The 25,102-nt window shown below is 38.5% G+C and overlaps 1 protein-coding gene across 1 annotated transcript in view; it reads left to right on the forward strand.

Moving 5' to 3' along the window:
- Positions 1-25,102, forward strand: part of LOC122812221 — a 459,827-nt gene that overhangs the window by 311,107 nt on the left and 123,618 nt on the right. Inside the window, exon 5 of the mRNA XM_044084564.1 lies at positions 14,778-14,869. Within this exon, the coding sequence (XP_043940499.1) occupies positions 14,778-14,869 (92 nt within the window). The remainder of the gene's footprint in view (positions 1-14,777; positions 14,870-25,102) is intronic.

A 25,102-nucleotide genomic window follows, 5' to 3' on the forward strand; every position in this document is an offset into this window, starting at 1 on the left:
TGTGTGTATGTGTGTGTATGTGTGTGTGCACATGCACACGCGCTTGTGTGTGTGTGTGTGTGAGTTGGTAGTATATTACAGTCATTGTATAATGTTTTGACTCTGTTCTCATTTGACTTCCACTTCAGAAAACCTTTTACATAGTCTCCTGAATCCAACATCACCTTTTTCCCTTGATGTAGATAACATCCTTTCTGTGGAACTCTGAGGATATCATCATTTCAAAGATGCATGCACACATCATGAAGCAGAGCCCCTCCATGAACCTCTATAAGCCATCAACAGGCCACCGACCACCGGGTGTGTGATTGTTAATTCATTCATAGGGTGGTGTCCATGTCCCATATGGATAGAGGCAGTCTGTAATAAAATCAGAGACAAAAGCACATAAACCTACTATCTTCCCTCACCTAGAAATAGTGATTTGGGTTAAATGGGATAATAATGGCTAGGCTTGTATGGACTCTTGGCCGTTAGCGTAGTAATCTATTATGACTCTATGGATATTGCACATGTTGATGTCACCCACATGTGCTATTTTAAAGTGTGGATGTTCTGTAGCTCAATGATGTATTCCAATCTGAGATTTGAGTTACTGTATTGATGCCTGCTGCTGCCATTTGGTTACATGTTCCTTCCATAACAGCTGTAGTAATATGCCTCATGAGGACTGGAGACATGGGATGATGTTATATATACTGTTCCTTCACTAAGGCATGTGTTCTGATGGTGCAGTGTATCCAAAATCTACACAGTTCTCATTCAACCATCACAGTGACAGCTGCAGTATGGCACAGGTGTGCATGTGTACACCTAACATCTGGAAATGTTATCTGACATACAGCAGTATTACATCATAGTGATTACATGGGCATGTACACCTGGGTTCATCAACATGTTGTAATGCTGTTATATATGCAAACATATGACATTTTGATAATCAGTTGGAACCTTGTTGAAAACATGGTATACACTATTGTTTTGCTATTCACAAGGATTATTCATGTTTTCCCAGAAACATTGTGTAACTGTCAGCATTTGTATCATTAACTGTTCTGCATAAACCACATCCATCTCAGTTGTAATGTGTCCATATATGGTGTCAGGGTCCTCACCCACACATTTCTACTGCTAAACTTATAGGCATATGATGTACAACTGATATAATGATGTGAAATAGGTAGATGACTGTGTTAACACTTCCATTGTGTTGCATGTGATTCATACCCAAGGTTTTATTTAATGGTGATGTACGGCTTGAAGTCCACTTGTAGCATAGGTGCAGTGACTGTACTGCATCACGGACGTATCACTACATCACATCAGTATTACTACTTGATAGTTTGCATGAACACATATGGATGTATGTTAGGATTTCATGGCAGTATAACAGACACAGGCTGGCACAGTGGTGCAGTGGTTAACATTGACACCTCACAGCAAGAGGTTCTCTGGTTTGAGTCTTGTCTGGGCTGCATTGCCATCAGTCTCACATACTGTTGTACCATTCATTATCATGGATAACTTCTTAATTTATACATCAATTACAGATGCTTTAGATAATTTCCATTGCTATGACATGTGGCAGATGCATGCAATACCCAACTCTGTGTAGGGAATCCACTCATAATAGTATGGTGTTTGTATGTGTTGTTATTTGTATAGCAGATACCTACATCAGGCAGGGATGCTTTTGTGAAGTGTATCACATTTGGCACAGTGAGTTCCCACATCTGGTAGGCCACACAGAAGTATTCTCTGGGATGCATACCCATTAGGATTTGACAGGGCAGGCTTCCCTTTAACATGTTCTATTAGATGCATGTGTGATACATCCCTGATTTCAACTCTAGGTTTAGCACTCTCCCTCTTGATCCCTCCAAAAACTGGACACTTTTGGGGAAGGGGTGGTGAATTCCCCTTATAAAACACTGACAATCATTACAGTTGTACATGTGTGTTACTGCAGAGCATGTATTATAAGTAACACTCACATATTCTGTCAATGCTGCAGATTAATAGTCATAATGTTTTAAAAATGTCCATGATTGTGCCTGTTTCTTCCTACATTTGTCCAGGAGTCTGTTGGTATGTGTCCCTGGTTGGTTGAGAGATATGGTGACATGTCAGTCATATTCAAGCCAGGCATTTTTTCAGATCTTCAGAGTATGCACTTACCCCCTATTTTATATACCGTCCTTGCTAAGTATCCTCTGCAGTAAGCATGTTAGTCATGTTTTATATCACAACCATTTACTTCCATTGGCATGTAACCTTTTGTGACCATCACATATATACTATCATGTGTGTCTATATCATAATATACTTGCTCAAGAGGTGTAAACAGCAGTGCATACTGTGCTATCTACATATGTGCTTAATGTTTCACTACTGACTTGTCTTGGAAGTGTACATATATTGACATATCCTATCATAGGTTCATAGGTAGGTACTAGGCTATTAGCCCTAGGGCATTATTAAAACTAGCCATAAATTTTGTGCTATAGCATTCCCTCCCAGGTGGTTTAGTTACCCGCACCCATGTGGAGCAGGGCCATAGAAGTGATTCCTGGGGTGAATTTCCTGTTTCCCATCCACTCATCCAGATTCTTCTTGAAGAGTGCCAACGAGGAGCTCTGCCTTACATATATGGGGACCCTGTTCCAGAGTAAGGGGAGTCTCTGGGACACGAATCTGTCCCTCCAACGCATCCTGTTTATTGATGATGTTAGGTTTATGTCCCTTGAGCGTGTAGCTCTGATGGATTGGGTTTTCCTTAGGTGGAGCATTTCTAGCAATTCGGGGCTTGACATAGCCTTAGACATTTCCATGGTTACCAGGCCCTCTTCTTCTTTATTCCTTCCTATCATTCATGTCTGTGCACATTTTCATCAGCACACTTTCCCTGCCCAGTGTACCTTTCCTTGTAGTTGCCCTTGCTGTTTACCCTCCCCTTCCATTATTTTGTTCTGCAAAGAATTGTTTTAGTGTACATTGCTCTCAGTACACTTCTCTTTACTGTGTTATTACTGCTAGTATTGCCATATTTTTATACCCTGGTAGTCATTGTGGCTGTCCATGCGGTCTTGTGGAGCAGGTTTGCCAGCAGACAAGCTTGAATGCTTCTTTCTGTGTTCATGCTGCCCTGCAGAATTTTCCTGGCCACCAAGTTTGGTTGTATTCATGTAAGCATGATCAGCAGCATGAATATGCAATTAGCACTACTGCTCATTGTGCTAACAAAACTCCGTGAAGGCTTTGTGATAATCCTACATGGAGTTTATTCAATCCTTGGGTTAGTATCAGCAACAGTAAACTACTCTTCCCTTGAAACTCACATTGATTGAAAATGCAGTGAACCACACATTACTTGAAAATACACCTGGTCAGTATTGGATTGTGTACCTTGGTTCCCAGACTGTTATCAAACCATGGGTCCCCTAAATACATTTTTAGAACCATGCATAAATATATGTGTTCCTTAATTCACCTTCTTGATCATTTTAAATGTATTTCTTTTTTGAAAAAAAAAAAAAACATTTCTTAAAACATTTGTTAGAGAGCATTTTACATTTGTAGTTTTGAACATTTTTTTCCAGTAAGCAGTGAAACAAAATGTATGGACAACTAATGACAAGTACCCATTTCAGAGCATTTCAACCACTTCTAATGACTGATATATGTTCTCAGTGATTCCTTGCTGTAGAGGATTAAGGCACTTAACTCATGTAGCCAAGTTATAAGTCCTGAGTCTGAGCCTGAGCAACCACTTAACCAAACTGCCTTCTGTAAAGGGGGGGATTTCACACATGCACACACACACACACACACACACACACACACACACACACACACACACACACACACACACACACACACACACACACATGCACACACACACGTATGCACACACAGACTTCTGTAAATGCTACTTTCTTTGGGTTGAAATTTCACTTGTGTTTTCCATTTAATTCTTATCTCACATGTGCAGCAGGTGCTTATATTAACTTAATATTTCAAAACTATTTTTAAATTAAATTTATGTTGTGGGTGGGGCCCCTTGCCAGCACTGGGCCCTAGGCAACTGCCTAAGTCACCTAATGCTGTATCCAGCCCTGACCATAGCCTGTAAAATTTTATTCCTACTGTGATTTTCACTTCGTGACCAGTTGGTCCACACCACAGAAGTGGAACCAGTTCAGTCCAAAACGCCACAGTGCTCTCATGGTTTGAACACTGTTGTGGTCAAAATACGTATAAAGTCTTCAAAAGATCACACATTTATAACAACCTTGTGAAGATGACCATATCTGTAAACCTTGTAACGATGACCATATTTCCAAAGATGTCAATGATACTTACATACATACATACAAATGTTTCAAGCATGGGCATTAATGCCCTTCTAGCTTGCCAATATAACAGAACATTTGTTCCCATAATAAATGTTCAGGCTGTTCTTAAAAATATCTAAACTAGTACTTAATGTAATTTGGAAGTCTATTCCAAGCATCAGCTGCTCTGTCAGAGAACCAATTAGTACACTTCTCATTCCTGTAGAATCTTCTACATAGGTTATCTGATGATTCTCTAGTACTTTTTGATAACCCCAAACATTCCCAGAGGTAGTTGTCCCTAAATGTCCTATATACCTGAATAAGATCTCCTCTTAAATATCTGTAAGAGACAATGTACAAGTTCAGATATTTTAGTTTTTCATAATAACTTAGACTTTCACATCCATGGATGCCCTTAGTATATTTTCGCTGTACTCATTCCAGTTTATTCATGCTTGTTTTCCTATATGGTTTCCATATTGTTATTCCATACTCAAGTTTGGGTCTAATGTAACTAACAAACAATGACTTCATTATGTTTGATTTACTAGACTTTATAAATCTTTTTATACAACCTATAGTTCTATAACTATCATTAACCAATTGGATGATATGATTAGAAAAACTCATAATCTACCCATATACCCAGGTCCTTAAATGAGTCTACAGTTTCAATCACTGTGTGCTGTATTAAATATCCACCTTTCACTTTATGTCTCCCAAATCTTATATGCTTAGTTTTTGATGTATTTATCAACATATTATTCTCCTGTGCCCAAATGGTCAATTTAGTCAAATTATTTTGCAGACATGCCTTATCTTTAACACTTGTAATCAGTTTACCCAATTTCAGGTCATCAACATATAGACTGTAGAACACCTCAGATGAAAAAGTAAGGTCTGAAAGATACAATCTAAACAAGTAGGGGTCTAGGACAGAGCCCTGTGGGACACCTTGACACTAACCAAGGATTTCACCTGTCCAGTTGGTGTGTGATGCTTGCCAGATCATATTTGTAAGCCATGCAGCTATCCATCTTATCAACAGTACATCAATACATAGTTGTACTCATTTATTGATCAGTGTTTTGTGTATGACCATGTCAAATACTGAAGTTAAATCTATATAAATTATGTCACAGCACAATTTTTTCATTCATAGCTGTTATTATATTGTTATACAACATCATGTTACAGGGGGTAATGATGATGAAGTAACAGCTTTCCTGTTATTCTTCCATGTGATGATACTAAAGTCAGGGAAATATTAAAATTGATGTAGGAGGGTGGGATGGACCACTGATTCCATACCATTCCCACAAATAAAGCTGCAGAAGGCCTGCCAAGCTGTGTAGCCATAGTTATGTGTGGTGCTTCAGTTGTGTATGCATTTCATGGTAATGTTTTTCTGGAAGGTGAACATCCAGATATGTGCCAACATTTCAAGGAAAGCAGACAGGCTATTTCATTGCCTTAGGGATTGTTTGATATGGGTATGTGGTTATAAGGAAGAAATCTACACCAACATTTTCAGCCATCCAGTTTCCTGGCAGAGGATCTTGAGCTCTATATTACATGTGAAAACATCCATTTGCATTTTCTACATTGTCTATGAGGTTATTAAGCTATTTAACACATATACTGTATTTTCAGTTTGACTTTTTTAGACAAAAGACAGCAGACTATAGAGGAAATACCTAAGGGTGAGCTTAAGGAGAAGAGGTTTCACAGCCTGTATAGTACACAGTCTGCTTTGCTTGCAATTCAGTCGATGGATCTGCAAAGGTCATTGGCACTGGTAGTGACTTATACAGAGACCTCTGGCACCACCTTACTCAATTGCTATGAATAATAAAACATCTTTTTTTTAATTTACCCTTTAAAGGACCCTACTGTCTGGTAAAAAAAAAAAAAGATTCCTTAATGTCCATGAAGGAAAAACGATGAATCCTTACAGATGTAGGTCTGAGATCTCCATAGCAGCTGTTTTCTGAGCCAGTGGAGACTTTGGTTCCCACAAATCAACAGCCACAGTAGCAGGATGCTCAGTGAAACCATCTGGTTCCCAGCAAAGAAAATGGTTTGAGAACTGTGACCCTGGGTAGTTTCACTGAGCTAGAGACTTTCCTAGAGTAGCCAGAATCAATCTTGTCTTCTGTTATGAATTTGTGGCCAATGGTTATCTCAGATAAAGGTTTGGGGAAAATGTTTCCAGAACATGTTACATTATCTTATAGTCGATATTGTAACTTGAAGAGTTACTTAATCGGCCAGTTGTTGATCAAGTGGCCACTTTTAAAACTGTGGACTCATTTCCTTGTGGCAGTTGTCGAGTGTGTGGTAGGATTTGTAATATTTCTAATTATTTCATTAATGGTCATAGGTATGTAGCTAAGAAAAGGCTTAATTGCCATTCATGTGGAGTCATTTATATTTTGGGTTGTGGGAGTGATGTTGTAAAATGGTACATTGGGCAAACCAAGAGGAAGTCAAAACCCAAATATTGGAACATTTAGCAGATATTAGAACTAGAAGGATGGATAACTGAGTTGATCATCACTTTCATAGTATTCATTCAGGTGATGGGGATTCTTTGTTTTTAGTGTTTTGACACAACCTGTGGGGCAGGGACGGGATTTTTGAAACAAATTAAATCAATTGGAAACCATTTTTATATTTAATTATGGTACTCTTTCCCCTAGGGGTCTCAATCAAAAGGTTTTGTTGAATTTTTGATACTAATGAAAAGTAATATTGTAATATTCTTTTGGGGAGGGTGGTGTAATGGTTAAGGTGCTTACCTTAGAAACACAAGGTGCAGGGTTCGATTCTCACAGGGGGTAATTGGCTAGGCTTAAAAATGGTCCATGGGGACAGTTAGCCTAGTAATAATCTATGAATCTAATATGTTGATAATTACATTTTTGCTAATTGTTTGTGGGTTGTTGGTGTGTGTATGTGTGAATTATGCACTTACTTTGCATTAAGTTTGCATTAATGTTATGTTTCTTTAATATTGGTGGGAGTTTTGTTTAATGAAATGATGGAAGACAATTATTCAATTGCAACTATTTAAAGAGCTGGGTTTTTGTATTATGTATCCCTTGAAGACGAAGGGCCAAGGTACCAGGAGAATAAACTTTTTTTTATATCTGGCTTCGCTGGTTGTTTTTTTACTTTTATTTCATAGTAGAGTATTGTGTTTGTATTATGGCTTGTTATGACTTCCCCAGAATGAAGGAGGTCAGGAAAGATGTTCTGATTTGGATCAATTCAATATATACCCAGAGAGAAATGATGGCCTATTGTGTCATATAAAGGTGCCTTCCCTTCCCCCCACCCTATTACTTGCCAAATACATCGCCTCATGAAAAATCAGCAGCAAGAAAGGAGCTTCTCATGATTAGCCATTGAGGAGGTCCCACCAGACCAACAAAGACTCTAATATTATTCACTTTTTTTTTTATTATTTTTGTTGCTGCCAAATATTCACAGGATCTAAGACTGGTCCTAGACTTAGGTGACTTAAGCATGTTTTTTCGAAAGGAGTTCTAGCACATGGTCATTCTTTACTCAGTTCTTCATTTAGTAACGAAAGGATATGCATGTATTCTTTAGACTTTCAAGATGCTTACCTCCACACGAGAGCAAGAAACATTTGAGAATATTCCCTTGATTTTGAACAGGAGCCAATCATTACCAGTTCAGAACTGTAACTTTCAGCCTTTCATGCAGTGCAAAAAATACATGGTGGGAGGATTTGCCTTCATATGCCTACATGAAACTAAGAATGTAAACACAGTCCACAAACTGATAGAATTACTGGCAGCTGTTGTGAGACAAGAAGCAACTCCAAATTAATTAAATCACTTTATAACTGCTGAGCAGGAATAACAATCCAAAAAATAGCTTAAAATAACAAAACAACACTCCAAGCGTATTACAGCAACAACACTCCAAGCAGTATCTGTAGTTCACACCTTTCAATCCCTGGTGATCAATGTACAGAGTCACACCTGGTACCTGCTCAAGTATTGGCTTTCATAGGCCTTTAACCCAATATCAAGGCATGCTGCACATTTCAACTCTTAAAGGGGGTTCTGGACATTCTTTCCATGGTTTTTTTAATGAGTCATGTCTGGCAAACCATTGCCTTCAGCTAGCTATGAATAACATGGTACCTGATGTGTAATTTAATATGAGACTCCTTTAGTGGATTTTCGGAGTGCAGTGGCTTCAGCATTCAGATGTTTTAGAAGTTCTGGTCAAAATTTCCAGCCCTTACAAAAGATATTTGTGATGGTGGATGAAGCCCTATGATTTCTTAAATGTCAATTCCTTTTTAGAGACAATTAGCAAAGTAGTGTTACTACAGATACATTCTGTTTAATTTAGGGGTACCACAGATGCCTTCTCTTTAGGTTAGGGGTACCACAGATACCTTCTGTTTAAGTTAGGGGTACCACAGAAACCTTCTGTTTAGGTTAGGGGTACCACAGATACCTTCTGTTTAAGTTAGGGGTACCACAGATACCTTCTGTTTAGGTTAGGGGCACCACAGATACCTTCTGTTTAAGTTAGGGGTACCACAGATACCTTCTGTTTAAGTTAGGGGTACCACAGATACCTTCTGGTTAGGTTAGGGGAGAATAAACTTTTTTTATATCTGGCTTCGCTGGTTGTTTTTTTATTTTATTTCATATTGGAGTATTGTGTTTGTATTACGGCTTGTTATGACCTAACATTCTGGTTAGGTTAGGGGTACCACAGATACCTTCTGGTTAGGTTAGGGGTACCACAGATACCTTCTGTTTAGGTTAGAGGTACCACAGATACCTTCTGTTTAGGTTAGAGGAGGCGCTGTTATGTAGTATCAAGAAGAGTGGCAGATTTGCATTCAGTCTGCAGAAATGGCTACAACTAGAGTCCATCTCAGTTCATTCGACCTACATGGATGTTACTGGGTAAAGCAATTACAGAGGAAGGGGTATTATGCAGGATAGCAATGAGCCCTACAGATTCAGAATTTTCTTTTGGAAGTCCACAATTTAGGAGAGTCCAATTGTTTCATTGACAGCTGAGCGGGAATATATTTGTGCACCACAAATGTTTCAGCAGCAGCACCTCCATGACAAAAATGTTGCCTAAAATATGAGTTTGTTCATTTAGATTTCTTCACCTTCCCCCCTCCCCCCACCAATTTTGTGTCTTAAATTTGCCTTTGTGATTCATCTTTCCACTGACAAAGGCCACACCGTAGGGTGTTCTTTATGCCTTCTCTTTAGTATTAGTTATGACAAAATTCCTTCGCAAAGCCAAGGTAAACAAGAGATTAGTGATTTGGATTGCCTCTGACTGACTCAGCCTGACTGGTTCTGAATACTTCAGGAATTTCTTCATATTATTTCTTATTTGAAAAGTCTCAAGATTTATCTCTGTGGAACATCTCTCCAGGGTTGCTGCATTTCTAATATTTGCTAGATATGCAGTATTATGAAGTAGGACTGGTTAACACAAAAATAGGTCCTCTATGCCTTACTGAAACAAATAGAAGCAGTTTTCATTTGGACATCTCCCACACATGCTGGCACTTTTTCCTCCCCCCTATGATTGTTGTCCTGTAGGACTTATTAGAATTACTAACTTTAGGTCATCGTTACTACTTACTTAAAGTTCATTTAGTGGCTCTTTTGAATTTCCACACATTTAATTACTCAAGGCTGTTAGTGAACCTCAAGGTCTAAAAAGCCTTTCTCTAGGAAATGTTTTCTATCCTCCAGGCCAAGATATTTTTCCACCTTGGAATTTTGTGCTCAAAAATCTGACTTTGGCTTACTTTGAGTCTACTGCCTCAGAAGAAGTAAAATTCATGGCACACTTTATTCCTTATGGAAATAGCATCTTCCTGGTGAATCTCAGAGATTCATTGCTAATTTATGTATGCTTCTGATCTGTTTTCTCATAAAGATAAGGCACATTTGCAAATCATCTCTTCCTTAATGCCAAAGGTCGCTATAGAAATAAAATGATCTGCTCATTTAATGTTTCTTCCCACAATATGATAATCAGGGGGAACATAAATTGCACAGTATGGCTATACATGACAACTGGTTCTATGTGTTATTCCAGCAACTTTCTAAGTTTATCAGAGCAATTTTTAAGATATGTCCCTATTTTGGCACCTTTGCCCCCTTATTATTTTTGGATTTGTCCAGTTTTCTTTCTCTAGGACGTTGAAAGGTATGAGGCACATTCCATCAGAGTTGTGTTTACAGCCATGATTTTCTTCCACAATGCATCTGCACACGACATTTAGTGAAGTTGCTACTTGGTCATTCCTGAATACATTTATATGCATACACTCTCATAGGACAGACATCCTAGTCTGTTGAAATGGTGGCTCTATCCTTTTTATTCTTACAACCTGCACTCCTTGACATCAGATAAAAGAGTTATGGGTATTCGTTATAATGCTGGATCTGTACAAAGACCTCTGGCTGCAGGTAAAATTCCTATTTTCCCTGCTTCATTTTTCTTCCTGTCTTTCAGTTGATGCAAAACTGAATTCATCTACACAGGTAGTGCACTATTGAAGTAAAGAGTGGAATGAGCAGCCTGGAAACATCTTGTGTGCTGAATGTTTCTAACCCCTGTAGTCTTGTCTTTTCCTGCAGCTGGAGTTCTTCTCAGAGATCCAGCATTGTGTTTAATACCAATAACTTTCTTATTTATTTATTTTACCATGTCTATATTTTATGTACCATAGGCAAGGCACGTGTAACAAAAAGGGGTCTATATCAGTTCGTCAAAATCTACTTACATCAAACTGCTATTCATAGAACCGACATCATCACATCATCGAACTTCCCTTCATTGAACGTTCAAATCAGCAAACATTTTTCCCAGATAAGAAAACTAGTTGGCCAACATATGGAAATTGTTTTTTTTCTCCACTGTAGTGAGATTTCGGAGTTGATATATATAAGTAGGGTGTCTGTGGGGGACATGGCCTCCCAGTTTGTTGGGTTTAATTTATTGTGTTTATGTGTCAGTTGGTGTGCTGGCCAACTAGTTTCCTTACCCAGGAAAACGTTCACTGATTTGAATGTTCATTCGATGTAAGTAGATCTGATGAAATAATATAGACCCAACAAAAAGCACATTTGAAATGGCAAAATCTAAAGGTTATTATATATGGCAATCCACAGGTAATATTTATCAGACAACAAATGTTTGTTTGGTGTGTGTGTGTGCGTGTTTAGGGGGGATTACATTATAGTTAAGATCTTTACCTCATAGACACAATGTACATGGTTTGATTATGATCTCTGGTTGTTTGCTAGGCTTGTAATAATCTACAGACTGATAATCCAATATTTACCTAATTTTCTTATACAGCTATCAGTCATCTGTTGCCATTGAGAAACTCCATCTTTCTCTCTTCCTTTCTCTAAGTACATTTCCTGACAGGTAAAGTCCCCACCATGTCGCAGAGAGGACTGTTCTTTGGAAGTTCTAGATTTGGAAGTGATCTTTTCTGAAGAGCTATTTTGAAATGAAGAAGGGAAGAAGCTGTGGAAACTGATAAGGGTCAGCCATCATATGACAAGTTGTGACATACTAGTTCTACTGTGTGTGTTTGCGCGTGTGCGCATGTGTGTGTGTGTGTGTGTGTGTGTGTGTGTGTGTGTGTGTGTGTGTGTGTGTGTGTGTGTGTGTGTGTGTGTGTGTGTGTGTGTGTGTGTGTGTGTGTGTGTGTGTGTGTGTGTGTGTGTGTGTGTGTGTGTGTGTGTGTTCAGTTTGTGGATATGCAGTGATAAGTGGACATGCATACTCCCATATAATATCCATAATATCCACCCCAAAACTCATTATGTTGGGTCTATATTATATTCTTGAAAGCTGACAATATTGAAGCTGATATTGTCGACAAGAGAATAGCGAAAGCGCACAACATCGAACGTGTAAACAGAAATCTCCGTAAGGGGAGATTTTTGTTTACTGCAATGTACTGCAGGCTCGGAGTTGGTATATTTAAGTAGCGGGGGATGTGGGGGGTGCAGGGGGGCTTGCCCCCCTGCTTAAACCCATCAGGGTACTTTTTTCTTTTTTTGTTGTTTTTATAAGTTCGATGTTTGAAGACATCCACCATATGGTGTTTGATGTTTTCAACCATCGATCTTATAATATAGACCCCATTATGTTATATGTGAGCTCAACAACTAGACCATGTTATATAATATAAAGTACATTACATAATATTGTATATATTATATTATACTAGTACTGTTTCTGTTAAGTTTCTGACTGTAGTTTTCCTATATTTTTGTGGAATGTGCATGCAAGAGTTCTCTCATCCAATTATCAATGAAATAAATAACTCTCCCTTTCTGCCCACTATCTAGGTAAGCTGTCATCATAAAAATGGGCAATCCCTGTATGAAATAAAGGTGTTTCAGCCTCTCCTTCCTCTATGGTGACTCTTTCTTTGTATACATTTTAATCCTCACTGCCAGCCAGCCATCAGCCATCCCATGATCTATTATTACATTCATTCTACCATGGAGAGAGAGCCAAACAAAGGCTTATGTCATCCAGGCAGCCATTAGGGTTTTCTTGTAATGACCCAGAGGAGTGACATGTGTGGTCACTATTCCTTCCCTTCCAAGGCATCATGCATGGTCTTGCACAAACTCCTCATGAAAGCTAATGCCCATCAGAAGCTTGGCAGAGGCAAGGGCCAGTCCTCAGTCCATAGTCAGTATATGAGCAGACTAAACTGCTTTCTTCCATGATGGGTAAGATGGCTTGGGCAATTACTCACATCCTCAGTGTTTTCAGTTATGCCAGTTCTTGGGCCATTAATCAAATCTGAGTCATCTGGGTCATAGTCAAGGCTGGAAACCACGGGACAAGAAAAACTAATAATAAATGAAAAGAATGCATAACTCATAACTTAAACCACAAAACGCACTTTTAATGAACAAATACAGTGGATTAGCACTAATCTCATTGCAATAACCAAGACTTCATCAGATAAAGAACATTTCCTAAAATCACTCCATTATATAACTTAGTAAGATAACTTGATTGCCAAGCCACCTAAAGCTGAATTTAAATCTTTAAATAAACACTAACCCATATGTATTACAAATACTTCACCTAAAACACTTTAATATACAAATATTTTAAAAGAATGAACTTTTTTCACAACTTCATATTTGACATAGATACATCACAAATACCTTTTTCACATCTAAAAATATACTTATAAGTACCACTGTAGTTCATCTAGAGGGTCTATATCATATGAGCAAATTGCAGAAATTGCGAACGCTCATAATATTGAACGTACCGGACCTTGAACTTCCTATTGTGGGGGGCTGTGCCCCCCACACCCCCTGCTAAATATATATTCCAACTCTGAGACTGCACTACAGTGAGGAGAGGGCAAATATCCCATTCTTCGCTGTACTGCAATCTCAGAAAAAGCACTTTGAGGTCCAGTACGTTTGATATTATGAACATTCGCAATTTATGCGATTTGCTCATATGATATAGACCCCATCTAGATTGTGTTTTTAACTTTAAAAGACAAGCAATTGAAGTTATTTCATTTAGACCTGGCCAGCACTCTGCATTTAAACGTAGCTGCCAATATAATTCCCCTTTTTCCAGAATTAATGTCCATGGTCCATCCCTCATGTTCGGTGTCACCTTTTCAAGAATTGCAAATTTAAAATCATGTCCTGGATTTTCTTGCATATCATTGGATGAATATTTCTTGGAAGAATGCAATCTCCTGAAAGAACTGTTTTTAAAAAGAGGTTACCCTTAAGGTCTAATGGATGATTTAATGTATGAAGTAGTAAGAACAAGGCAGAATAAATATTTCAGCTTTAGGAGGTTTGGCAATCAAGTGATCTTACTAAGTTATATAATACAGCGATTTTAGAAAATGTTGATTATCTGATGAAGTCTTGGTTATTGTAATAAGATGAAAGCACTTACGAACTGTATTTGTTCATTAAAAGTGCGTCTTGCAATTTAAGTTACAAGTTACATGTTCTTTTTGTTTATTCATAGTTAAGGCTTCATCCATCAATGCCATAGTGCCAAACTTTCCCAGGTAACTCTCTAAAACTGTTTAAAAACCCAGGCTGTTTCTCAATCATCCTTCACTGGTAGTCTCTACACACACCTTGCTTTTGTGGCTTTGGGTCGACCCATGGTTTTGTCTTTCATTCATACCAGCGGTGCGTAAAACAAACAAACAAAGCAACAAAAAGGCCAAATAGAGGCATTTTGAATGTTTAAATAGTTGCCCATTGTTAGTCAGGTAATTTCTTTTCTTTTTTTAGAATGCAAATGATAATATGAATTATAGCTGGCTGAATGAAATGTTTCATTATGTAATGTCATGTTATTTTCTCTCCTTAGCTTCCATTGGTTTATCTCCTATGTTTGTCATCATAATGATTGTCATTGTTGTTCTGGTGCTGGGAGCTGTGATGGGACTAACTCTCTACATTGTAAGTATAAATATTTGTCTTCATTGTCTCATTTGATTTTTTTAAAGCATTCATGTTTACTAGAGAATAAGAAAATACTTAGCAAAGCTGCACTGCTCCTACTTTGGGTTTATGAAACGTTTTAATAGTAACTAGCTTGATGTAGTAATCATCCAAATGGCAAACAGATCAGCTTCACTACCTATTTATGCCACAATATGAAGGCTGAGTTTGTGAAATCAGAAATGATAGAAATGATTACAGATGTAAGGTATTAAACCATGACTAATGCATTGTTTCTGTAATGCATAAAATCATATTTATCAGTGGAAACATTATTCAAAATGATGTCTGGCCTTTTAACCACATTGCTCAGTTCTTTTCAGTTTTTACTGGAGGCTCTATCTTCGTCATCTATAGTTTTGGATTTATTGCCAGAAAAAGGTTACCTGCTGTTTTGCTAACATCACACCACTCCACTGAGAGAAGTTATAATGTGACATGGTCATTATTGCAGGGTTTGTGGTACTTCTGTCCTCACATGTCTAAGTATTCCAAGCTGAATTCCTTCAGGACCTGTTGCCTTTCTACCGTCACCTGTTGAAGTCCCTCCATAATCACTTTCCATTTCATTTTGAGTGGTCTGGTATCAATTGTATTTTACTAGCCACTTGCGCTGACTGGATTTGGTGTCTTTGCCATTTTATCTTGTGGAAAGAAGAGAATTATTTAGCATCTTGCTCTTTCAGCATCTTTTTTTGCCAACTCGCATTCCTTTTCATAAGTTTCAAAGTCTCATTTGTTTTTTCTCCTGCTCTATTATGTTTCAGTAAAAAACAAAAATTAAAACATGATCAAACAATTGTGTACAAGCAAATGTACTGTTTTATTGATTTTTTAAAAAGAGAAATGTGCTTTTGTCTGCTCCTGTGTTTTTTTCAGACATTAACCACTTAGGTATATAAATTTTACATTTACAGGCATAATAAATAAAACAAATTTGAACAGACCAACAAATTAAAATGTTGGAATCCGCTCATGTCTTCAAAATTTTGAAGAACTGGACAATGCTGCACTAGTCAGAGGCTAAACCAAGCAGTAGGCAGAACAGGCTAGCCAATCTGCAATTAATAGGGGTGGAGAAGGCCAATCAGCAGTGGTCCAGGTAGAAAACAAAGCCGCAGAGATCTTGACCAGTCTGGATGCTGGCATAAAATCCTTCTGTGAATGAAAATGTATATAGGTGAGCAATCTAACCCAAGGAATTTTGAGGGGAAGAACATGGGGGGGGGGGTCTGTTCATAGAGAAGGATGAGCAATAGACTTTCTAACTTTGATAAAATACGTCAGGATATGGGTCCCATATGCACAAGGGCAGTTATTATACATATTATTGCATATTATATGCATATTATACATTGCTACTAGAGAACATTGATAATATAGGATGGACATCAAGTGCCATCTTTCTGATGGAAGGACAACTCTTAGGACCACCAGTGTTTCAGCTTATGTAATCTAGAAGGAGGAAGGTTGTGGCAAATGACAAACCAGCTAAGCAGTGTGAGTAGTTTATGAGTGGACACCCTTACAAAATAGCATACCTGGTCTTGGGAGTGAACTAGTAAACTAGGTTAAGTCCAAAGTCATGGAAAAGTGGAGACCCCCACAAGGATCCCGAAAGTGTCATGAGAAAGACTTTGTGATGCATCTACATAAAGTACTGAAGTAGCTATGCAACACCCTTGGAACTCTGCTGAATAAAAGGCTGCTAACTCTGCAACAGTAATGAACTGCTCATCTGTAAAGGGCTAAAAAGGGAACATCAATGAATTGCTCATCACTAAAGGCCAAAAGAATGCCCAGTTAATGAGATCACTGGAGGAAACCTAACCTCTGTTGTCAATTCACTTGCTGCAAAGGGAACAATATAAGGCGTGAATAAATGCAACTGAGTTGTTGGAAGTTTGCCACAGCCATGGTTTGAAGGATAATGAAAGGAAATGAGGGCTGACACACTGCTTACAGAAATGGACCCAATAATCAATCACTGGTGAGACAACATGCTCAGTTGGGAAGATGGTCTTCATCCAATCCTAATGCAGCTGGATGGTAGGAGCACCTGATGAGTGGACTCCAGAGTTATCCAATGATGCCTGGCCTAGGAGATATAATACAACTCAAACCCTGCTAGTATCCAGAAGCATGAGGTAAATGAATGGGTGTCTATTAGGGATGAGCAACGCAGAAAAATATGAAAAATTGCCAGCCTTTATGGGGCTATGGGGGAGGCAGAATAGAAAAGCAGCATAAAAATAAGTTATTTGGTAATTTTCCAGAGATTTTGGTGGGGCTGACCATGGCAAATATGAACTGGGAAGCCAAGGAATTCACAGACAGGGTTAGCTGCTGGAGTAATAAAAAAATCTGCAGGAAGGGTACATTAGGAGGGACTCCACAAAACAACAAAAAGTAGCAGAAATTAACATGCCAGAAGAGAATATGAGCCCAGAATACTACTTGGATTGAGATGTGCTGAGGTTGGAGTGCAGATAAATGAAATAGGACTCACTTCAAATCAGTACATAATAAGTTAAACAAAGAAAAGATGAAACGTTTGTGGTTAAAATATTGATAACATTTCATGTAGAATACCCACTGGAAAAAATGTAGGGAAGAAGCCTACATAAATTCAGACCATATGGATGCTTAGGGCCTAAAAGATGAGAATCAATCCATGCAACCATACAATGACTGATAATCATGTGACCCTGAAGAACAGAAGAAAGCGACTGCAAGCAGAAGAATAACAGATGGCCCAAGCAGACAGAAATGTGCAACAAATGCTGAAGATTTAGCCCTATTAATGTCTGGCATGGAAAAGTTTTGACCAATCAAATACCTCTGAGGGATGTGACTAAAAAATAGGCTCATTGGAATTGTTTTCCACAGGAAGGAAGAAAGTCGAGTCAAGTTGACTAAGTGGCCAAATATATCAACTGCCAATCATTTTCTGTTATTGGGTGTACTTTCACTAAGACGAGGGGCATGGCATGCATTGAGCCTGCCAGGTTAACTCTTGCTTTTTCCAGGACCAAATTATAGTCACCTCCCAGGGGGTTGACTGGCATAACCCGAAGGACATGGAAGGTGAAGCAGCTGAAAGAAGGGTAAACTAAGGTGGGTTTCTATTCTTTTGTTGGGAAGCTTCCTCCTAATTGTGTACTTTAGCTCATATAGCCTTTTGCAGTTTTTTGTTTTCCTATGTTGAAGAGGAAGGGAGAACATTGAGACAATATATGAAAGGACAGCAGTTAACACCTGGTACTGACCTTGTAGGTTTTGTTGTTACCTAAACATGTGGAATTATACTGGACACTGACTAGTGGACAAAAGCAAAATGGGATCCTGGGAAATGTTCCAGGTGCTTGGTCCATGACAGCTAATGTTCTTGAGGGATTTGCACATTCATTGAAGTCCCAAGTATTCTTGACTCACTTCTGGAGGGTTTTGTATCCTTGGATGATGTTCCAGTTGATCTTAGGGATAGCTGTATAGAGTCCAGTTTTCAGGTTAATGCCATCACATCTTGCTGTCCCAGTTGTATGCCACACGAGTAAATAATCTCATAATTTCAGGATGTCCATTTCACCACAATTGGCCATACAGGGAGGAATTAGGTAAAACAGTTTGCTGTTCCTCGGTCTTTGACAGTTATAATTGAATGCAGACTATTATCCACAACAATATTCCTTGTAACTTTTTGTAAGAAGTTGTTTCTTAGCTTAAGACTGTATCTGTTGAGAAAGGGCAACTGGGAAGTAGACCTGGCTACCATAAGCCCCTTGATTTTTATTATATTGGCCTTGGTATGTGTGACACCTATGCACTGACACAGCAATCAAAGAGCCTCAATCCTCACCATTAACATCAGTGAGGGGCGTCCACATAGGAGAGGATAACAAATACACACACAGTGACGTACAATTTCCCTTAAGAGCACACAGAGATCACAGTCAGTCTGGGGCTGGAATCTCCCTTTCTCTCCAGATCCCCAATAAGACTCCCTACTTGCACAGCTATAGGGTCCAGATCTCAGCCTAGTGGGCAAGCTAAAACCTCCAGCACCCTCTCTATCCAACCAGTGCTTTGTGTCCTTGCCCAAGTAGCTGACACATGCACACTTTGAGATGAGTTATATACAACCACACAGACACTCCTGGGGAAGGCTGGCACAGGTTCTCCAGCTGTGCCCCTTTTACCCAGCCTATAAGGTAGAAATCACTGCCACCACCCACTAATATTTATCAGCTACTAAAAAGACCCTTAACAAAGGGTGTCTAATTATTACTGTGCAATATTATTATCCAAATGGTATGTGTGACTGAACAGCAGAGCTTACTGGGGTGACCTGGACAGTATCACTATATATATATATATATGCAATGTACTCTAGAACTTAAATTATCTCTACACAAAACAGCCACATTTGAAAGGTTTAAAATATTTAATAATAAATAATAAAGATACAAGACAATACTTCTTACTACACAATGCTAGTCAAGAGTTCAGAGATCACAGAGAAAGTACTTAAAATAGTACAGTAGAAATGTTCTGACATCAATACAGAAAAAAAATCTAATCTTCCTATTTCCTAGCTATATCTAAGAAAAAACACAGTTCTAAAATAAACTTACATATAGAGCATAGGCAAAGTGTTGGTGATGTTGGATGTTCTCAAGACAAATGCAAAAAATGCTCTCTGAGTCTGTCTCCTTAAATTGGTAACACATTACATCATTCTTAACAATTTCCTGGTTTTCCCAGGCTAACAGAATCTCAGAGGTTAATAGCCCTTTTGATCTTGCAGCTGGTCAGGAAGCCAGAGCAATAAAAAATATATACATGTAAATTCTAGCCATTAACTCTGGCCTCAAAACAATAGACAGAATGCCTTTATCTAGACATATCGGCTCCGAGTTTTGACATCAAAAAATTACACAATGCTTGACTTATCAGGTTTCCTACAGCAGAGTACACTGTTGTTACATTTTTGGAGTTCCACATTTAACATCATTTTTTTCCATTTAAGAGAACAAGCCTGTGGCTTATATTAATATTTACAAATGACAGCATTATCTACAAAATTCTATCTGGCTAGGCTGGCAGCCTTCAACTATCTTCATAGTATGTTTGGGGTATATCCAGTGGTTATGTAGGTATTTATTGGCCCTTGTGAGATTCTGCTGGAGGTTGGTCAAAAGTTAGGGGAACCTTGTCTTCTTGTACAGTGGCACATTCAGAAAAGATGGTCTCTCTCCAAATTAGAGTGGACTGTGAATCTGAAGAAATCTATCATGTGGCTGATGCACTGGCTCTGTTTATCTGAGGAAATCTGCCATGTTACTCATAAGAGCAATATCTTCAGTAAAGTGCTGGTAGCCCAGATACATTGCAAGTTTTACATGTGAGTGTCCTCCCAATAAGCCAACACTGCTTTCTGCAAAACTAGGTGCCAAGGCTGCAACCACATTCTCTCCACTTGTCTGTCAGTCTGTCTGTCTAAAGAACTTTGAATTTAAGCTGAACAAATTGTTGCTTACAGCAAGACAGAACAAAATGCCAGTGGTATCTGTATCTTGTAGTAGGTGTTGGAGAGAGCTAGACAGAAGATGCTGCACTGCCCTGACACTGTACTGCAGTGGAAGCACAGTGTATGAGGATGCTACATCTGTGCTGATTAGCTTTTTTGCACGTGGAACTTGCTGATCTTCTTGAAGCCTTAACTGCCCAAAGTGAGGAACCTCAATTTTACCACCAAAGGCTTAAGTTTAACCTCCAAGGACATGGCTGAAAACTCAGTTATGAAACTGGCATTGGCTAATAGAGGAGAAAGAGATGGGCAAAGTTTATTCTTCTTTGCCTCTATAATTTCAAAAAGAGTTGAGACCCTTATGTTCTCTACTTCTAGAAAAGAGTGCAGGTCACCATTAATGCCACTGTTGACAAGTAAGCCATTACAAGCCTCTCTTATCTTCTTATAGGACCTGTGGATAACATCTAGTATCATGGCTGAATAGAATCTGGAGTCTTTCAACATGACCTCTATATTGTGGTTATAATCCTCCAATATCAGCAGCACGATGCACTCAGCTTTGTCAGCTCTCATTACTCTGTTGCTAGAGGATGACCTCAAGCCATTAAGAACTTTAGCCTTAACAGCTGTAAGACTGAAAAAAATCCTCATTGTGATTGCCTGGATAGCAATTTCCCTATAACTTGCTCACAAAAATGGATTCACACTCCATCAGGATAGAGTCTGTAGCTGGGGTAAAACTATTGGGCATGCTCCATTTTTTCCTGCTTATTTTTACTTTAGTGCCATTGATCCAAGCTGAGACCTGCAATACTCCATATGATTGCTACTGGATCTGTTCTTCTTGAGGGAATGTATAGTAAGCTTTTGTTTTGGACTCTTCCTTCATTAGTGAGCCTCTTATATGAGAGAACCAGGATTTGGAAATGGGAAACTGGTGGAGGGATGATCTCCAGATGATCCACTGCAGTACTATTGGAGTTGATCTTTTCTTACACTTGTTTTACTGTTTCATCCTCCTTCTTATTCGTGTTGAATGACATTAGGATTAGGTGTGCTCCCTGATTTAGGAGTTATAGGAATGATAAGAAATACAGGGCTTTTAGACCAGAGGTCATGCGTGCCTTGCAGATTGCTACCCTCAAGCTCTGCCAGACTTTTCAAGGATGGTAAAATCTGTAATTCCCATAAGGTTATTAGATTAGATGCCTACTGTGTCCTGTCAATATCCAGCCTCAAGATCTACCAACCTTTTCAAGTCGGGCAAGTTCTGTAAGTCCTGGGGATATATGTTAAGGTACCATTCCAACTGTCTACACTATGTTTGAAGGCATACAGGGAGTGACTGGGTGATGAACCTAGCTTTCCATTTAGTTTTATTTATTCTCTGCTGTAGATTGGGATCTCTTGTTTTAGTGTTGGCTATACCATTTGACACATCAAGAAAAATGTAGTGCCAGATAATGGGATCCCTGAGGGTATGAAAAGCAAGGCATGGATCTTTCCTCAAGACTCTAAATGACCCCGAGTACAAGGAGACTGATTCCAGCCTTCCTTGATAACTAAGATTTTTGAGCCTTGAGAATCTTTTTGTTAGGAATCTCTGCATGCCAAACTTAAAGAGTGCTTTAAATTCAATAATACATCTAACCAGAACAGAGTAAAGGGAATCAGCGACTTGCTTGGTTTTGGCAGATATGCCTTTGGTGATTATTTCTAACAGAGAGAATGATTTACTGACTATGGCTGCTTCATGATGAGAAAAGAAGTTGGAGTCATCTATGAACACATGACTTGTTCTTTCAGTCGATGGTTTGCTCAGAGCTGTTCTCAAGGAGTTATTCTGATGGAGTACCTACCAGGAGGTAACCCAGAGGAAGGAGAGGGTTTGTTTGCTAATGATGCTAATCACCTTGGAGGCTGTTAAATAGCCCAGGGTTCTCCCACTAGTATGACTGTACTTTGGAGTTGAGACTGATCTAGACCTTGCCTTAAAATGAGACAACAAAAGCTGGGTGATAGCTTGGCAAATCAAGGGGTAAGCAGGGAATTAGTCAGTCAAAGATTTTAATCATTGCGATCTATAACATGCTTCACCCTGCTATTATCACAAACATTAGAAGCTCAACAAACTAGTGTGTTGAATGTGGGTTGGCACCAAGAATCCAGTGTACACAGTGAATTCCATAATCCCAACAGTAATGAAACATACCATAAATGCTTTTAACTACAGTGTGTGTGTGTGTGTGTGTGTGTGTGTGTGTGTGTGTGTGTGTGTGTGTGTGTGTGTGTGTGTGTGTGTGTGTGTGTGTGTGTGTGTGTGTGTGTGTGTGTGTGTGTGTGTGTGTGCGGCTCCTCATATTCTTTTGTATTTGCTATTTTAGAACTTATAAAAAGATCCCAAGGGGAGTGCAGTGGGAAACCACTAAAAAATGCAGAGAATTAGTTTGGCAATTGAGATCACAAACCATCACACCTCCTATGTCTGCATAAATTGTGCTTTAAAATAATTTGCTGCAAAACTGTAGTAATTGAATTTAAATAAATACCCTTAATTTAAATAAGCATTATCCATTAAATATGTTTTACCAGGTAATTGCCACTTGTCAAGACTGTCCAAATATGTTTCTGTACTTGTGTTTTTTTTTTTAATAAAAACATATTATTTGGCTTTCCTGAGGTGTTTATTGTAGGCGTTTTATTGGAAATGAGTCTACTGAGAATAATTTTACATCATGTATGTATATGTAAGTGTATATATTTTTTGAGAATTTATAAAACTTTATTGCTTTAATTTATACATTTTAATTCATGCAACTTATATGTTCAGAGATTAGGGGTCTATATTAAATCATCAAACACTTAGAAAAGCGAACAATGATTTATCGATCCCATGTAAGCAAAAGCTTACAAACTCGAACGCTTAGAACAGCAATTTTTTTCAAGGAAAAAAAAAATCGCTGTTCCAAAAAAAAAAAAAATAAATAAAAATAAAAAACACAAAACATAACATAAAGTGGGGGGTTTCGCTGTGCACCCCACACCCCCCTACTTAAATATACCAACTCCGAGATCGCACTACAGTGACGAAAATGGCAAAGAAACGGATGCGGCCAAGCGATTTCTTTCCCAGGGAACAAATTTGCTAATATGCCGCTTCGTCATTTTGCCTTTTCGTCTTTTCAAGTTCGACCAAGATGCATTCGAAAGAATGCTTCTTCAGTCATCTAATAGGAACCCGAGATTAGTACTAGGCTAACTTTCCTTGTGGCCATTTCAAGCCTAGACAGTTATCCAATGTGAGAATTGAGCCTGCACCTTGTGTCTGCAAGGTAAACACCTTAACCATTATGCCAGCCCCCAACACCAAATCTTACTTAATATTTCATATTTATTATTATTATTATTATTTAATGTGATTTTACATGCACGATTGAATGAACTGGTGTCACATGGTTTAGTGACTATTTAAGTGATCATAAGAGGCAGAGTTTTTTTGTTCTGATGAAGACCACTGTAAAAATTTACTTAGGATGAAAGTGCTTAAACTATATAATAAATACTTAAAAGCATTTAAAAGTATTTATGGTCTGTTTCATTTCTCCTTGGACTGCGGAATTGGTTGTGAATGTTGCATTATAATCATGCTTATTAGAGGGGGGTCTCCCAGGGTGCAGTATGTACAGTGAAGAATATATCTCATTTGGAGTCTGCCTGATCTGTAAGAAATGAGTTTTTATCTTGGCCATTTGGACCTTCTTGTGCTTCTTGATCTGTTCCCCAATAGTCTTTACAAAATTGAGGGAATGTTTAAACTCCTTGTCTTCAGCCAATTCAGTGTGCAGGCCTTAGATCTCTGCTGTTGTGAGGAATAAAGAGTGCTTGTTTTGCTTAATGAGAAGTTTAAGATATAGCAGACTGGTTTCTTCACCTACTCTGTTCTATTCTTCCAGTAAGTCTTTTTCCATCTCCCCATGTGGGTTTCATTGCAATCCTTCAACCTTGGTGTATCCTTCTAGTTTCCAAGCTAGCTGACAAGAAGACTTTACTTTCTTCTTCTTTTTCTTCAAGATTCCTTAGCTGTTAGAGACTTCCAAGATGGCTGCACATTGAGTGACAGCTTAATTCTAGCTCTCCCAGTGTGAAAACAGAAACTAAGCAGAGAAAGCCAGAGGACTTATATTTCTGGGTAATGTTAAGTAACTGGCTAGTAAGTGCACTGCTTGGATGCCAGGAAAAAAGAAATATAGAGGACCTGAAAGAAAATCAGCTACAAAATGTGAGGAAGAATAATGACTGAGAAAAGTCTGCAGCTGTTCAACAAAAAGTAGTACAAGCTCCAGACATGACTTCCAGTAACCTAGAGGAAAGTATAAGACAACTGCACACGGACCTTATCAAAATAAACAAAACACTGATGGAGTATATCAACTCAAACAACAAAAGGCTGGAAAAAATGGTAGAAGCTTTAAATACTTATTCAGATGAGGTGATAAAATGGGTCTATATTACCAGAGTGAATGTTTAGGTTATCGAACACCTAAACATCGAACTGGTAATATCGAAAGCAAAAAAAAAAAATGTGAAAAGCTGATTTAACGCAGGGAATGAATTCCCTCGGCCGTTAGCCGGATTTTGCCATTTTGTTTACTATAGAG

This window comes from Protopterus annectens, chromosome 9.part0 (assembly GCF_019279795.1).
Source record: "Protopterus annectens isolate FY-2018-M chromosome 9.part0, PAN1.0, whole genome shotgun sequence".
NCBI classification, from domain to species: Eukaryota; Metazoa; Chordata; order Ceratodontiformes; family Protopteridae; genus Protopterus; species Protopterus annectens.